General features: G+C 41.3%; 1 protein-coding gene across 3 annotated transcripts in view; it reads left to right on the forward strand.

Annotated features, from left to right (window-relative positions):
• The window catches only part of LOC108896806 (estrogen-related receptor gamma), a 29016-nt gene extending 15989 nt beyond the window's left edge, over nt 1–13027 (forward strand). For all 3 annotated transcript variants that reach the window (XM_018696047.2, XM_018696046.2, XM_018696045.2), the window contains exons 5-8: nt 4836–4946; nt 5728–5910; nt 10780–11049; nt 11188–13027. In XM_018696047.2, the coding sequence (XP_018551563.1) occupies nt 4836–4946; nt 5728–5910; nt 10780–11049; nt 11188–11432 (809 nt within the window). In that variant the 3' untranslated portion in view covers nt 11433–13027. The remainder of the gene's footprint in view (nt 1–4835; nt 4947–5727; nt 5911–10779; nt 11050–11187) is intronic.
• The last annotated feature ends 4300 nt before the right edge of the window (nt 13028–17327 follow it).

Below are 17327 nucleotides of genomic sequence, written 5' to 3' on the forward strand. Positions count from 1 at the left end.
CTGAGAGGGAGGAGCGGGCGACGCCATTAACTGTTCAATTGTGTCAGTCTTTGCTCCACCAGTGTTCCTCAGAAATAACTTCTGGAAAAATGCCAGCGTGTGTGTCTGTGGGTGTGTGTGCAATACTGCAGCAGCCAGTGAGATGATGAAGGGAGTTGTTGTTGTTCATTTCTAATGAGCCTGAATTATAGATCTTACCATCTAACCTTAACCTGTAGTGTATTTATACCCATGTAGAGACTCTAGTCAAGGCAAAAAATACATATAAAATGCACAAAATAATTTTAGTGATAAGCTTTTACATTCCTTATATGTTGTATAGCTAATTTCCTCTATACAAAACGTCATTATATATGCTCAAAAGTATGAAATGACGATGGCGACATATATACATTCCACAGAGAGTCAGGGACAGCAGTCAGGTGCTCCTTTAGTCTGACTGTGTGCCTGTCTGGTGACATATTGTTGTCCAGATTTAGAAGTGACTCAAAAAGGAAAACATTAGCGACCTCCTACTGTACCAGCCACTTGTTGTGCATGCTGTGTAGGGCCAAGAGATGATAATGAAGGAAGGAGGACAGATAAAATGTGTGTGTGTGTGTGTGTGTGTGTGTGTGTGTGTGGTAGGACTGAGGGATAGTAAATGTAAAGAAAAGGCAGCAAAATAAACTTGATAACTGCTCGTTGTCAGTTAGCAGCTTGTTAGCTTGATCGCTAATGGGAAAATAAGTTTGAACAGTTGACTCGAAATATATATTTGTACCTCCAACTCCTTTCTCATACCTCTGCAGAACATGCCTCTTGTGGAGCAGTTTAAACAGAGGAGTTTGTATCAAAATGGGCACTGCAAAACAAAAAACTATGTTAGCTTCCTCCAGTCTGGACTCTCAGTGTGACCAGGCCTTTAAACAAAGCCCCACATTAGCCAGACTTGTTCAGAAGAAAAAATGGAAGTGAACAGTAAAATTATCACCTAAATCATCTGTTGTAAACATTGTTTGTGGAGGGATGACTGCCATAGTTTTGAAAATAATGTGACATAGATTATGTAGTTAGATTGTTGACTTGTTTACAGCCTGTGTTATCATCTGACTGCTTGTGTCTTGGTCTGTCAGACTTTGTTCTAGCTGTATTGTCATGTTCCCAAATCTCATTTACTTTAGTCAGTATGACGGTATCATAACCAATAGAAAAGATAGCCAAAACTATGAAATGAAAATCCCAGTTGTAATAAACTGGAATGATCCTTTAATGCCTCCTACTCATCTCTAAACACTCTGTTTATTGCTGCTGTACGTGTTCACAAATGTGTGCATTGAGTTATGTATACACAGAATTATGGCATCTTTACACACGTATCAGTTTGTGTATATGAGTTTGTTTAAACATGTCAGTCTGCACTCACATTTATGCTCACACCTTTGTGTGTGTGTGTGTGTGTGTGTGTGTACCTTTTTTCTAAATTAGCTGCTTTTAATAGGGTTGGGGCATCAATAGCATCCCAGTCCGCCTCTCAACCCTACCCCCCACCCCCACGCCCCTCTTCTAGCCACCCTCTTTGCTTTCCCTCCCCCCTCGTAAATTCCTCCAGATGCCTTGTGGGATTCCTGGACCTCCGTGAAATGCGAACTGCCCCTCGTAACTCCCGTCGTAAGCACCCTCGTAACGCGCTTCATCGTGTCTCGTAATGCCCCTCTTCCCCTGGAGAGGCTGCAGTAAAGGCTGAGACAGAGGAGCTGTGAGGTTTAATGGGGAGAGTCAGAGCCATATTAAATACACAGCTAAAGGACATATAGACCCCGGGCAGGATTTGATTAAGCCTTGTTTAGTGCTCATTTCTACAGTTGCTGTTGCTTCTAAGGGTTGTAAAAACATGTATGTTAACAAAATGTGTGCAATATTTTAAAAGTAAAATTTATCATACGGATGTAATTGTGTGATTCTCTGCTTTTACAGTTTAACAGTTTATGTTGCTTAGAAATACGAGCACTGGTGCAGTAATACCTTTATCAAACAGCCTCCTTATGTCATGTCTCAACCCCAGTTCCTGTTAGCGGAAGTTATTTGGTCTCAGGTGTGTTAATCATGCTGTGTTAATCTGCATTCTGAGAAAAGCATCAGAACAGGACAGAGGGACTATGTGTACTTTCCCCTGCCGATTTCCCAATCGTTTTCCTTTCATTTGTTGATGAGAAGCAGTGTACAGGGAATGTTACGCTATGGCAGCCATGTGTACATTTGTCACAATATCTGAGAAGCGTGGGATTGTTTATAGTGAACACATGCTGTTGGTGGCAGCAGTAATAGACGCCACTGAACATGGTAACCTGGATCAGTCCTGCTGCACCGTGTGCATTTTGGGAACTTGTAAAGCTCCTCATGTGAACATCCAGGCACCCTCAAAGGAAGGCCGAGTGATGAAAGCGGCAAAAAATAGATCAATGTCCGAGGAGCCGTGTTTATCGAACTCTGATGGACTGCACAGAAGAACGGGGAGGAGGTGTGTGTGTCTGTTTTGTTATCCACCAAAGCTATTCTTGGCCTTTTGGTTGTCAGCACATTTCGCTGTGAAGAGTTACACTTAGCTCTGTTGTTTGTTTGAATAACTGCCTGATCTAAAACACATACAAATACACCCGTATAAAAGACACTTTTTCTTTACATGAACTGCCTGTTTGATTTTAATCCAGTGTTTGCCAACAGTTTGCGCTAAATCTGACGACAACATACAAGTAAGCACGTCCCTCACCCCTTATTTAAAATCCTCAGAATGGCACCTGCCAAGCACCAAGGCTAAGCCACACTTACTATATGCCCTCTGTGACATCACTGGAGGGTCAGGGAGCACTGAGTTTACCCGACCAATCTCTCCTTTAATACCCCACTCATCTTCTCTAGTGCCAGCTCTTCTGTCTTTCCTCTTAAACTCAACACTGCCAAATCACTTCCTACCCATCTAACCATGTTGGACCAAATATGATGTCCAAAAGTATCAAATACAATTGGTTTAATGTTATTTTGATAAAACAATCCCAACTCAAGGTCCCCTTACTGGCTTTTTCTGGAGCTTTCAAATACAGTATATCACACATTGGCTCAGTTGTCATGGAGGTACAAAAGTTCACTCCTGAGACAACTTGACAAAACTATACCAACTCAAAAGCTATTCACTAGCTTTTTCTGGAACTTTCAACAATCGATCAAACTTTCAATCAATCAATTAACGTCATTAGGACTGTGGGTGGAGTTTGAGACTGTAGATTTGATCAACAGTGCCGGCAACATGACCAAACAACCCAACAACTGATCTCCATTTTGATTTAAATGTTTGTTGATCACTGATTGGTGCAAGAAAATACACGACATCACCTTTTAATAACAAGCCCCGCCCATTTCAAACCAGTTAGGGAACCCATAGAAAATTCAAACACAGAAACCTGTTAATTTAAAATAGCTGAACTCTAACCCAGATAGTCTTATAAAGTAGGTTTCCATAGAGAATTAGAATAGTGCCTTTAAGGAGGTGGGTAGGTAGGGATTTTTCAAGCATCCATCTGTCAAAATTTTTTTCCACCTTTAAATATGGAAGTGTCCTGTCATACAACATCTGAGCCTGACATTTCTTAATAGTCTTATGGAAGAGTGTATTGGCTTACAGCAAAGGTCACATTCTCACACCACTGCATTGTTATTAGCCAGTCCCTCTCTCCAATCTACCTTTCCCCTGTCACTGTTCACGATCCATTAATTAATAAAGTTGAAACTGTATGAAATTGATGTTTATAGGACAACTATAAAATGACAGAAAATAGCTTTACAAACCAATGATGCAAAAAACCCCTAACAAACTGATATGACCCTACGCCACATTTTACATGCCTGATTAAGAGGACATTATGCTATTTAATGCTGTGGAAGCTGATGCACACTCTCCATAAATATCTGCATAAGTAAGAATAAGTACAGGAGGCTGCAGGCTCAAAGAGGATGGAGTATCACTGTAAGGTGTCAAGTGGACAAATAATACCCTCAGAGTGTCTCTTACAGACGCGAGTGCCATTATAGATCTATTCATGGCCACTATGGCCATTTACACTGTGTAGATCAGGTAACCCAACACCACTACTGAAGCTTCCCTGAGTCACGTTCACACCCGGTGGACACATGCATTTTCTTTAAAGGTGCATTTGGTGACTGTGACTTTCAGCTTCTCCTCATCTGACTGCCCACTCTGCGCATGCACACGCACACACGCACAGTAAATCCCCATCGCCATGGTGACAAAGTTGCCACAATGCTTGTTAAGATGAGCAGTTGTCATCAGCTGGGGTGTCATGTTACAGGATGCATGCTGCTACTGTGCCAACATTAGACATGTCCTATGTCTCCTTGGGATCGTCATGGCAAGGGAGCAGATAGTGGCCAACATCCTGCCTCTTTCTGATAACTGATTACCTTCTTTGAAACTGCCATGTCGTAACTGATGAATAAAGTAACACCTCCACACTGACTCAAAAGCACTCCAATTACCTGACGAATATCCAAATGGAATTAAAATATTCTGTTCAAAGAAATTCGTTGTGTGGGGTCATTGTGCAGACGTTACTCACTGATGCTGATGAAATACTATGAATTATGGTTAAAAACACTCATCATCTCACGTCATATGATTGGCTGCTTTTACTTTTTTCCACCAAGTAAATGTGAGTGAGTGAGTGAGTGTTTCTCTCTCTGCATTTAGCTCTGACTGCCCTTTAATATCAGGACACCCAGGTGTGTATATTTAGAGTGTGACGGTTGTGCATCATTAACATCCTGTGTTTGTGTTTCCATAGGTGTGCGTCTGGACCGGGTGCGAGGCGGCAGACAGAAATACAAGAGGAGAATAGACGCAGAGAACAGCCCCTATCTGCACCCACAGAACGCCTTGCCCCAGAAAAAAACATGTAGGTGTACAGACAAATCTTTCCTTTAACTATAGTGCACATGAACATGACTGTAAAACATATCTGTTGAGCAGTCAGACTTTGTTAATGGATTGCTTTATGGTTGATATGACAGGCTCTTATTTTATCTGTGAGTTCCAAACAGTCCAGTCATGTTTTCTGTGATGTTGTCTATCAGAGCATTGAATCATTTTTACAGCTAGTATTTGCTAATGAGTTGGGCATTAATCACTGCCAACTGTAATATTTGAAGCTTTCAACGGCTGTGATGAACTTCTTGTCTGAAGTGAAGCGCTGCCGTCTCGTGGAAACCGCATATCTCAGAAACACTGACTTTTCACGAGCCAAGAAAAACATCCCCCCGCTTTGTTAGACGGTTCAGTGCATTTTTCTTGTAATCCTTACAGGGGTTTTAAATGGTTTATTTAGCCTCACAAGTAGGGTGATTGAAGCTCAACCCATGAAGGAAAACTTAACACTCAAAATCAGCCTATTTGGAGTTCCCCCACTGGAGATGAGAGATTCATCCTTTAAACTTTTAAAATGACTTTGAACTTTAAATAAGTGAGCGTTAGAGTTTTTTGTCATGTATTTAGCTTTTTCTTTTTCTGTGGATGTACAGTGTGTGTGCCTTATTGTGTGACTGGCTATATTTGTTGTGAGTCCTCTCTCTGTAATATATTCAGTTCTGTCTGTGCAAAACAGATCCTGACCTCAATGAGACGACCTGATTAAACAGAGGTGGTTGTAATAATAAAATTTCTTTCTTACTCCGTCTCAGTTTCTGTTGGCGGTGTGGTGGAGAACAAAGTAGTGTCTCTGCTGCTGGTGGCCGAGCCCGAGGGCATCTTCGCCATGCCGGACCCCACTGTGCCCGAGAGCGACATCAAGGCTCTGACCACACTGTGTGACCTGGCCGACAGAGAGCTGGTGGTCAACATCGGCTGGGCCAAACACATCCCAGGTACGACTCAGGCTCAAACTCCCCCAGCCCCCACCACTACCACCACCACCTCCTCCTCCTCCTCCTCCACCTTGTCTCACTCAGTCAGTTGTTAGCTCACACAATCCACCACACATATTAGCTCACATTAAGTCTATAATCAGATCAGAGGAGGAGATTGTTGTGACTTGAGGTTGCCAAAACACTCGCTGGATGCCCAGAGGAGAGAGGAGGGCATGTTGGCGCTGCTGTGTGTTATCTGTCAGTCATTCTGCGTGTGTGAGTGTGTGCCATGCCCTTGCTGCTGACCAGTGTGTCTTCCTAATATATCAACCAGATGACCAGTGGCCACCTGGACATTTTAATTCATTTCCTGGGCTGCAGCCTTCTCCCTGTGCTGTCTGAATTACGGAAATCCTCCTGACACTTGGAACACACTTAGCTTCTCCTCTGACACAGGAACAGCAGAAGGGATGTCCAGGTTTTTTTTCCCTCCTTTGGATGACAGGGTGGAAAGGAGAGAGGAAGTGTACTCTTGACAGCTTAGTGGGATTAAAATGCTGGTATGCAGCAATGTTGACGGTCGTAATCGTATGCGGTGGCAACGGAGGTTTGCAGGTCTGTTTTGGAGACACTCACAAAAGGAAAAAAAAAAGCACTACCAAGAAGCACTTTCCACACTTTGGGGTGTGTGTTTGGGGCCACCTTTGGGTGTGAGCTGCTCTGAAATGAGAAACTATCAATTCCTTGTCAGTCGACCTTTTATAGTTTCCCATAGCTGAAGTCGATATCTTTAAATTGCTTGTTTTATCCCACCAACAGTCCAGAAACAATTAAAGATATTTAGTTTGCAGTGATATAAAACTGAGAAAAGCAACAAATTGGAGAATGATTGGCATTTTTGCTTGAAAAATTATAATCATTCTCATAATTATTATCAAGTTTGTTGCCAATTCATTTTCTGTTGATAAAACAATCAATTAATTGAATTGAATTGACTAAGTGTTTCAGCACTACAGTGATTTTAATAATCAATCAGTCCTTCAGGTAATTCATCAATCAAAAATGCCCACAACTCTCTGCTTCCAGCCTCTCACATGTGAAGATTTTGAGCTTTTCTCTAATTTATAACATTATTAATTGCGCATACTTGAGTGTTGAACTGTTGGTCGGGAAAAACAAGCAATCTGAAGATGTCACCTTGGTGTTTGGCAAGATGCGCTGGGCATTTTTCATTATTGTTTGACATTCTGTTAATTAATAGCTGTGTGAGTCATTACAAAGTCATGCTCTGCAGACAAACTTTCCTCAGATCCACAGAACCCTTAAATAAAGTGTAGGTCCCAAAGTTTCCAACCGCAAATATGTCAAGCTGAATTTTGGAGGAAAAACTGGATATTTTTGAGGGGTTCAAACAATTGATAATATACACAATACGTCAACCATATCTAGTATAAACATAGGCTCCAGCAGTGACCTGTACATTAGAGGCATTATCGTGTCTCTTGATTTCTCCTCTTCCTGTTTTGCCTCCAACTGAAGCCCTGCCTGCTTTATCAGCCGTGGTTATCCACACCCAAAACATCACCAGGGAAACACCTGGGTTTTTTTGTTGATGTCTTCTCTCTGAAATGCTTACAAAACAAACAAAGCAGGTGTGTGTGTGTGTGTGTGCGTGCGTGCGTGCGTGCATGGGCAAGCTTGTATCCCTCTTGACTATATTTGTCCCCATGTTTCCTCCTACAAAGTGGACATGAAGCAACCATTTTGGCGTGTGTTGGTGTCCCTCATCAGCATTTCCATTGTTCTGTTAAAAAAGGAAGCATCCTCCTCCTCCTTCTCACGCCCCCAGGCTGTTGCTGTCTGTCTCCTTTCTCTCGTTGTCGGCTCTTTACTGTCAGTGCACGAGACAGACGGAGTCCGACTGATGGGTGTATTTGTAGCCCTTTGCCAGTGGAGGGTTTGGCTGAGAAAGCGGAGCAGCGGTGAGAGGCAGATAGCCACCTGAGGGGGGAGGGAAGAGAGAGAGAAAGGGAAGACATGAGGAAGCCATGTTTTCATCCAGCTGTCAAACACATCTTACTCAAACTTTTGAAATGTCACAAAAATATAAATGCAGCAAAAGGTGAACTCCCTCCAGGCAAGCTGAGGCAAATAAATGTAATTTGTGCATTGATGAAAGAAAGAATGTTCAGATCTGATCAGCTGTTAGTGTCAGTTAATATTTAATGCTTTCATTTAAAGCTTAAAACAAATAATTGTCAAAATGATATTTTTAAAAAGTTATCAATGACATTTCAGGATGAATAAACTAATTTTAAACAGTAATTTGATTAAATGGAATAATTCAAATGGCTAAAGTTGCCAAATTTCTTGTTTGCAACACGTTTCTCACATTTTCAACTATAAAACTTACTCAGAGATTAACTGCTGCAATTGTAAGTGTTGAAAAATGTGTTAAAATTTTGTGAAACAAACTTTTTTGCTTTCTTGCTGAGAGTTCGATGAGGAGCTTGACATCACTGTACAATAGATTTGTAGCTGGAATCACTGGCTTAGCATAAACTGTTGAAATTTTAGCCATTTTAGGAGTTTTGGTTTTGCCAGGCTGTTTCTTTGTCGTGTTCTCCCCCCTTACCTGCTAGCTTTTGGTTCATTTTTAATACAGATAAGAAAGCATCTATTTATACTGAAAATAAATTGTCATCACTGTTACTGTTACCTAAAACATTGTCCTCCTAGTGACAGGGAAATTTTGGTTGGCCTCACTGAGCAGCTATTTCAACTTAATGGAGAAAGACAGAGATAAAAAAAAAAAAACAGAAAGACAGAGGCAGAGAGACAGAGAAAGAAAAGGGCAGATAAAGAGGAAAGGGATGAACAAAAAGACAGAAATGGAAAAAAAAACAGAGTGACCTGACAAAAAGGGACAATAGCATCATTCAAGGAACAGGTTGAGGAGTTAAAAGAGACAAACAAAGAAAGGTAGATAGAAGAGACAAATTCACAGAGAAAACGGGTATTTAAAAAAAAATAAAAAAAAAAGACTGCCCCCTCCTAGCAGCGTAATGGCCATGTCAGATCAGCTCTGGATGAGTGGCAGGCCACACGGCCCCCATCGCTGGGAGAACCAGGGTCCTGGGCGAAGTGGCCTGGGCCATCTGAGTTCTTTGCCCAGGGGGAGGTGAGTGTGATGGGGCTACTGTCCTGGCTGCTTCCCCTCCTCTATGTCTGCTCTTATCAGGCAGATTGACAGTGATGTGGTCTGAAGTCTGAGGGCCAGACTGGCAGATGAGCTGGCTAAAGACCAACTGCCCTCTTTGCTTTTGGCCTTTTTGAGTCTGTGCTGCGAGTTGGCTGTCAAATGCATGTGTGTATATGTGTGTGTGAGAGAGTGACCATGGTGTGACTGGCTGTGTGTTATTGTTGATAAGATACAGCTAGCAACATAATTCTCCCTCAAATGTCAACACTCCTTGTTGCCCTCTGTGTCCTTTGCTTTGTGCCTTGAAATCACGCTCTTTCCTCTTTATTGAAGGTTTAACTTGTATTTGACCTTAAAATCTATCAATATATTGCCAGAGATTTCATCACACAGACCTAAACACATACACACACATACACACACATTCACACAGGTCTCTGTCCCTGATCAATGGTCCACTGCCAGAATACTGATCCCTATCGACCAATGAAATTGTGCACAGACAGCGTTTCCAATCAATCAGGGAGCGATAGTGGGGAAATGGGCGCCACTGACTTTCCCGTGGTGATTGTAAAGAGCAGTGGATCCTGATAACAATCACCAATGGTGTCAAAAACACAAACGCCCTCTCCCTCCTCTCCTCGCTCTGTAAAATCATCTGTTTAATTACAGTAAACGTGCGTGTGAGCGTGTGTATGAAGGTTTATGTGGGGAGGATGATCAGGTTTAATCATGCTCCTGTGGGGTGTAATTGTCAATCAAAGTAGGTGTGTCCCGCGGAGTGTAATTAAATTCACCACCTATTCACTCCTGTCCTTTGTCATGCCCTTTGCTGTGTGACATGCTTTTAAATAAATCATTTTGCCACAAACAAATACTGTATTATCAGTGATATCAAAGGCTTATGTGCACCATCATCCACACCTGATATTTGTTGCAGTTTCATCAAGGAATAATGGCGCAGACTAAAATTAACAGAGAAAATGACAGCCAGACTCACCCTAAAAGCTTCAAAGACATTGATAATATGAGGTATTTATGAGGTATTTATTATATACATATATATATATTATATTTTAACAGAGCAATTTTTAGGGAAATACAATCACTTGCTTGCCAAGAGTTAGATGAGCAGATTGACACCTTACTCATATATATCTGTCAAATATGAGCTAGATTGGTTAGCTTAGTATGCAGCTAATGCTAAACTAAGCTAACCTGCTGGCAACTAGCATGAACATGGGAGTGGTATCAGTTATCTCATTTAACTGTCGGCATGAAAGCAAATAAGAGTATTTCCTCAAATACAAATTTAAAAGAGGATGGTCAGAATCAACACTGCAGAGGAGGAGGCTGAAATGCTAAATCCTACAGTGCCCATAATGTAACCAAATAGCATCTTTCAGTAGTTCTTCTCAGCCATCTAATTCTTTCAAACCCCATGCCCCTAGTTTAAACAGCAGGTTTTCCATGAAACATTTGTGGTCTCACGTCCAATCCCAAAATAACCCTGATGACATCATCAGGGGTGAATTTAATTAGTCCTGCTATTTTCAGGCCAAGCAGGGCTAACAGATGACTAGTGAACTGACCTTTATAAAATTGGTGGAGTGCCCCTCTAAAATCCCTCTTTCCTGCACTGACAGTATCTCTAACTTGTCCATTTTATCGTCTTTCTGTTTTAGGCTTTCCCTCCCTCTCACTGGCAGACCAGATGAGTCTACTGCAGAGCGGCTGGATGGAGATTTTGATCCTGCGGGTGGTGTTCCGCTCGCTGGCCTTGGAGGACAAGCTGGTGTATGCAGAGGACTACATCATGGACGAGGAGCAGTCCAAGCTGGCGGGGCTGCTCGACCTCAACAACGCCATCCTCCAGCTGGTGAAGAAGTACAAAACCATGGGGTTGGAGAAGGAGGAGTTTGTGGTCCTCAAGGCTATCGCACTCGCTAACTCAGGTACAGGGTTGATGATTACAGAGCTTAGGCTCCTTTGGCTGTGTATCTGACTTTTGAAAATTTTTATTTACCTCCATTCTTCTGTGCTGTGTGTTTAACTGTGCATTACATTTCTGGACGTACCATCTCTTCTCTTAGACTCCATGCAAATTGAAGACTCTGAGGCAGTTCAGAGACTCCAGGACGTCCTTCACGGGGCCCTCCAGGACTATGAGGCCACCAACCATCCAGAGGACCCTCGGCGGGCCGGCAAACTCATCATGACCCTCCCTCTCCTCCGTCAGACGGCTGCTCGTGCCGTACAGCACTTCTGCAGCATCAAACAGGACGGCCGCGTGCCTATGCACAAACTGTTCCTCGAACTTCTGGAGGCCAAAGCCTGACCTGAACACAGAAAGTGATTAGCTTCATCCTGACCTCCAGTGCAGGGGTTAGGGTGAGAGGAAGTGAAGGATAACGGGTAATGGTGGGGTGTGACACCACGTATTTGTCCATTTCAGCTTGCATTTGACAGTAAAGTTTTGAATTTGCAATCGCCAGGAAGCAGCTGGAAGATTTTTAGAGCCCTCCTACTTCCAATGAACGTTTGGGGGAAAAAAAGCAGTCAAATTTCGCATTTAGCGTCTTGACGCCATGGATGTTGCCATCTTTGCCATTTGCGACACTAATATAAGAGCGTTGACCTGCTTCGAAACCTGAGGACAAGATGACCAGACAGTGTAAAAGCAGAAGAAATCGCCTTCTAGAGATATTTACAGTTACATGCCAAAAGTAGAGCTTCTTTCGTTAAAAGACCACCTGATACTTGAAGATCCTCGTGGATTATTCCATCCATCTTGAAGCCTGTTAATCTGCATTCTAGTGCATTTAGAGCCTTTTAATGATCTCAATGATATTAGTTGTCCTTTTTGTATAGAAAAGGTAAACGTCCTTAGAGGTACAGTAAGTCTTGCCAAAGAGTAAAGACTCATACTATTGAATAATACCAGCAAACGTCCACAACCTTATAATGTGGCCTGTAAGACCTTCACATGATCATCCCTGCTCTGTTGTGTATCGCAAAAATTATCTATCCAGTCACTACACCCATGTACAGATGATTGAAGGGAAGCTATTAAGTGATCAGCGGCCTCCTGATTTTAGTAGAAAATTTCAGGGAAAGAGTACTTAACATGTCATGGTACAACTGTACTACAGCGAAGTGATATTTATTTTAAAGTGGCTCGGTTCTTTTGCTGTTTTTTATTTACTAACGTGGCATTAATGAAGAGTAGATTCAAGCAATTACAGTGGATGATAATTTTTTAAAGATTTTTAAACGATATCATTGTAAGATAATTTTTTTACTAGCTTCTCTGCTACAGCACTGATACGTATGTATACCATATCATGAAATTCAAGACAACATGATTATAAGTGGAGTCTGTACTTGAAGATCATAATGTTGTAGAGATGTGTAGACCCGTAGATATAACTTTAACTATGTAAAATGGCTGCCATACTGTATAATCTGGATTAGGGAGGCGCTCAATGTCCTTTCTATGGTAGAACTCTATGTGTAGGTTGAAATTTGTGCACTACTTTTGCTTTTAGCCATAAAGTGTGGGGTAACTGGGTGATGGCGCTCTGTTAATCTAGTGTGTTTTGTGTGAAGAGTAGCTCTATTTGAAATTTGTCTTTTTCCGCACATGTTAAATGAAGGGATTAAACTCAGAAGGAAAAGCTGTGCTCCTTATTTTACTCCTTAATGCAAGGAACTGTGACACTATAATGTGCTTTTTTTTTGTGATGAGATGATGGCAGCAATATGACGGTTTAAATGTATGTTTCTGTACATTTTGCTGTATATATACGTCATGTCTTATGCCAACAGAGATGTTTAAAGATGCAAATAAGCTTTGTTTGGATGAGCTGTGCCGTGCTATTTCATTCTCAGGTGGATTCTTGGGCAATAAAGATGATCCCCACAATGCAAAGCTCATAATATCTTTGAGTGTCATCTTTCGAGGAGAGGGGGGAGGTAGCGGTGGGGGTGGGGTGGTGGCGAGGGGCTTGAAACAAATTCATTAAGAGCTGGTAAGTGGGCACAGTCTATTCTGCATGGTCTGACAATGGACTGTCATTTCCAAGTAAGGCACATTATGGCACATTTAGGCCATCAGAGCCCAGTTGGATGGAGATTTATAATTAACAGCTGTAATGTAATGAAGTCTAACAGTGGCTCGAGGGAGTGCTGGTCATCAGATGCCTGTTGAGGCTGATGGAAGGAGATGCAGCCAAGTCATCACTTCCTCATACAGCATCCAGCATTTACACACAGCATGCAGGATTCTTCATACATTGTTTAAAACACACTAGAATGTAAGTGTAAGCAGATACAAGGATATTTTTAGTTGATTTTGTTACGTACATTTTTAATCATCATTAATATATTTAACAGACTTTAACTTGTATAACTGAGTAAGTCATATATACAGCTAATTCATCACGAGAACAAATCCTTACACTGTGATGATAACACATTCATTAATTGTATTTACCCATGTACAAATCATTAACAGGGAGATTTAAAACCGTGTGTTTCAGGCCACTTGGAGTGGATTTAGGACAGGTTTGTAGTCGACTTGACTTAAAACTTCATCTGACTAAAACAAAAACTTTGACAATAAAACTATTGTCTGGCTAAAACCAGCCATTTTTGGAAAGTTGACCTAACTGTGTAAAATATATAAGTCATTAGAAAACATGATTATAATACATATCTCATTAATAAATGTGATACACAAATAATCCATATTTTATATAATTCCAACTATACAATACACAATACAGTATCTCTTCCAGTTACCCATACCATGTTTTACACTGTTCAGTTCGAAAACATAATTGGAAATTGCTAAGATGAGGAGCAACGCCCTGCTTTTATTAGACTGGTGATTGAAGAAACAGATATTTAGTTTGGATTACATGGTTTTTGATTGAGTTTACAGACGATAAAGGAAGTATTAACTGGAGGGACATGCTGTTTTCAGTAGCAATCAGCCACAACTGGTTCTGTAACATGAAGCATGGAATTTTATTCATCTATACAATGGGAGAGGAGCAAATGCGAGCTAAATCTTAAAAATAAAGATGGATGAATGGATACAAAGACAAATCAAAATCCAAGTGAACCCCATTTGTCCTTTATCCCTCCTTATCTGTCAGCAGAAGCTAAATAATCTCCTTATTTACCTGTGGTTCAAACTCATGAGGCGCACTGAGGGGATTTGGAACAAGCTGGAGATTTTTCACCACCATCAGCCGTCAGTAAGTGAGTTAGTGATCTTGAGTGATATATCCCCGTATGTCCCTCTCCTTAAATGAGTTAGTATGTGTCTAGCAGCCGTGTCGCCCGGACACCTTGGTGATGGATGAGGCCCCGAGGAGATGGGCTGTAAAAAAAGGCTGATTCTGGCACTCAAGGGTGAGATCACTTCCTCAATAAAAAAGCATTGTCCCGAATCATCACAGCAAGGTATGAATGCTGATTAGGGTATTAGACAGAGGAGAGCTTGTCTGTAAAAATAAATCAAATGTGCTGTTAGTTAATGTGTGTGTGTGTGTGTGTGTGTGTCGGGGGGGTTGTTCTCTGTTGATGTCTGGGGCTGGGGACCAAGGACTAAATATTTAAACAGAGTGGTAAATAATCACTTTGTTTTGACTGATTATGTTGCTGATATATAGAGATGCTACATCTGTTATCAGCTCTTATCCTTGTTTTGTCGTTAAAAGCACTGCCCTTTAATACTCAACTAACCTGCAAGGTTTCATCTTAAAAAGTATCCTGAAAGGGGTGATGTTCTTAAAAAAAAAGAAGATAATTATGCAATCATTCTAATTCTCGTGATTTCTTAACACTCTCAAATGTGTTTTTGTTTTATCAAAAAATGTAATTAAACAACTTTATTTCTCATGGACTGCAACTTTTCATAAAGGATATAAGACTGAATAAAATATAATCAGGAAGATAAGTTTAATCTCCTTCTACATGATTATCAACTCATTTTTCTTCTCATGAAGAGTTTCTCTCCAGAGTTACTGCATTTCAAAATGTCAGTCTTACAGAATCAATAGAAAAATAATTTGTCCAGTACGGTTAATGTACAAAAATGTTCATGCTAAAATTTTTTAAAATTAAATCAGCTCCTTTTCCCTCACGGAATAATCCAGAGTCTAAAAATGTGCAAATATCCACTCAAGTTTAACTGGTTGAAACAAGATATTTCCAAGATCTTGTTTCAACCAGTTCAAAGACCTCTTTTCAGCAGATGAATGTGAGAATAGTCCAGCTCTGCGTATACCTCATTCTGCACAGTGAAGATCAAACATCCAAATGAAGTAAAACCACATTTTTGACTTTAACATTAAGTGAGGGAAAATGTATCCTATTAAAATATCATCATCTGGGAGGCCCCCTTGTCCAGTGTAGCTCGGAGAGTCATGTTTAATTTAGCAGTTTTTCAGGTAGGAGAAGAAAACACGACCACAGAGCAGTGAGATATTTTCAAACTGGTCCTGATCCAACTGCCTCCAAATCCTCCCGGGGCTGCTCACATGTTTAAAAGTTTGATGCCTTCCTGCGGTACCACCACAATGAACACCCCTGACAAACTGTTACTAAATCAGCTGCTGTACCTCTTGCCTGTCATTCTCAATCATTCCCTCACAGCAGACGGACAACTGTACATGTACAGTTAGAGGTCACTTGGGGACGACACAGAGAGAAGTGACTTTCCCCTGCCCACACATCAGGGGCCTTCAGCCTTAAATGAAAGACGAGAGGTGACTGTACTTTAGACTGTGTGTGCAACTGTTTTCAGTCTTGGCGTGACTGAGGGCGATAAGGGGCCCTGCAGCTGCATTTGCATAATGAGCTCCCTCTCTGCTGCTGCTACTGACTCATTAAACTGGACGCTGCCTCGCAACAACACAACCAGCTGCTGCTGCTTAGCGCCATCGTGTGGTCGCGCAGCATATTTCAACATGTAGTCCAGTTTAAACAATGAGGTCATGTTGTCCTCTAAAAACATTTGGAGCCCATGTTAACAACATTTTAACATGATCATTCACCCCTTTAAATCTCACCTGTGACTTTTAGATACTCATATGTAACTGTCCACAGTTGCCATGGCAATGACCATTTCGAGTTCTGAAATGACAGTCATATAACTAAACATTTAACAATGCTGAATGCCATTTCGAAATGACTTCTAGGAGTATACCACATAGACAGTGGAGGAGTATCCTTGCTTTGTTATGATAAATTAATCAGCAGCTGTTTGGGAGTAAATTCTCTAATGTTGCTTTAAGACAGACTCACATTATAAGATGACTCGTCTTGCTAATGAGGTAATTAATGTGCTAATTAATGTGTTAATCAAATATTATTTGTTGCATCTTCTTCACACAGCATAAAGGCTCTTTGATGAATGTAGTCAAAATGCACAGTGCTTCTGCCTGGAGCCATCGGCGTGTGCAGCGCCTGAACTCATTAACTCGCATCTTTTGCTGTTCTGTGCGCAGACAAAAATGTTGTAATTATTAATATTAACTTGGAACACTTAGCCACTTAGCTATAGTAGTTTGCACAGCTGTTATTGAGATTGTGATTGTGTTCATAAAAGTGTCAACATGCTGTCAAGAGACAGAAGCCTTCTGCTACGCCAGTCTGGTATAACATTTATCATGATGGCAGCTGTTTAAAATGTAGCAATAACTAAAATGTGACACTTTATTAATTAATGCAGAAAAGTCCTCTGTTCATCTGAATATGAAAAGGCCTCCTCGGATATACACACAACCTGTCTTTACACTGATAGAGGTCACACAACACATAGTTACAATTTTCATATCATCATCATCAGTATGATGTCATATGCATATGTTTCTGATCTGAAGCACATTGTCTTATACGCGGGGGCAGACGCACACAGTGCAGCTGAGAAGCAGAGGGGTGATATGGCTGCTACCCTGCCTCCTTCAGGTAAACTGAAACCCGACACCTGGCTGTTACCATGGTGCTGCTGAAGAAAAGCAAAGGTTGATGGGAGTTTTTAGAGGATCAGGGGGGAACACGCATGCACTTTGTTTCAGGCTCTTTTAGTTTCTCTCTCTAGGAAACACCGGCCTCGGGGCGGGGCAGGGCAGGGCGGGTTTGATGGGAGGTGGAGATCGAGACATGGGAATATTTTTTCTCTATAGTCTCACCGGCAAGTAAAAGTATCAGGTGTAAAATA

The sequence above is a fragment of the Lates calcarifer genome, linkage group LG7_1 (assembly GCF_001640805.2).
Source record: "Lates calcarifer isolate ASB-BC8 linkage group LG7_1, TLL_Latcal_v3, whole genome shotgun sequence".
Classification (NCBI taxonomy): Eukaryota; Metazoa; Chordata; class Actinopteri; family Centropomidae; genus Lates; species Lates calcarifer.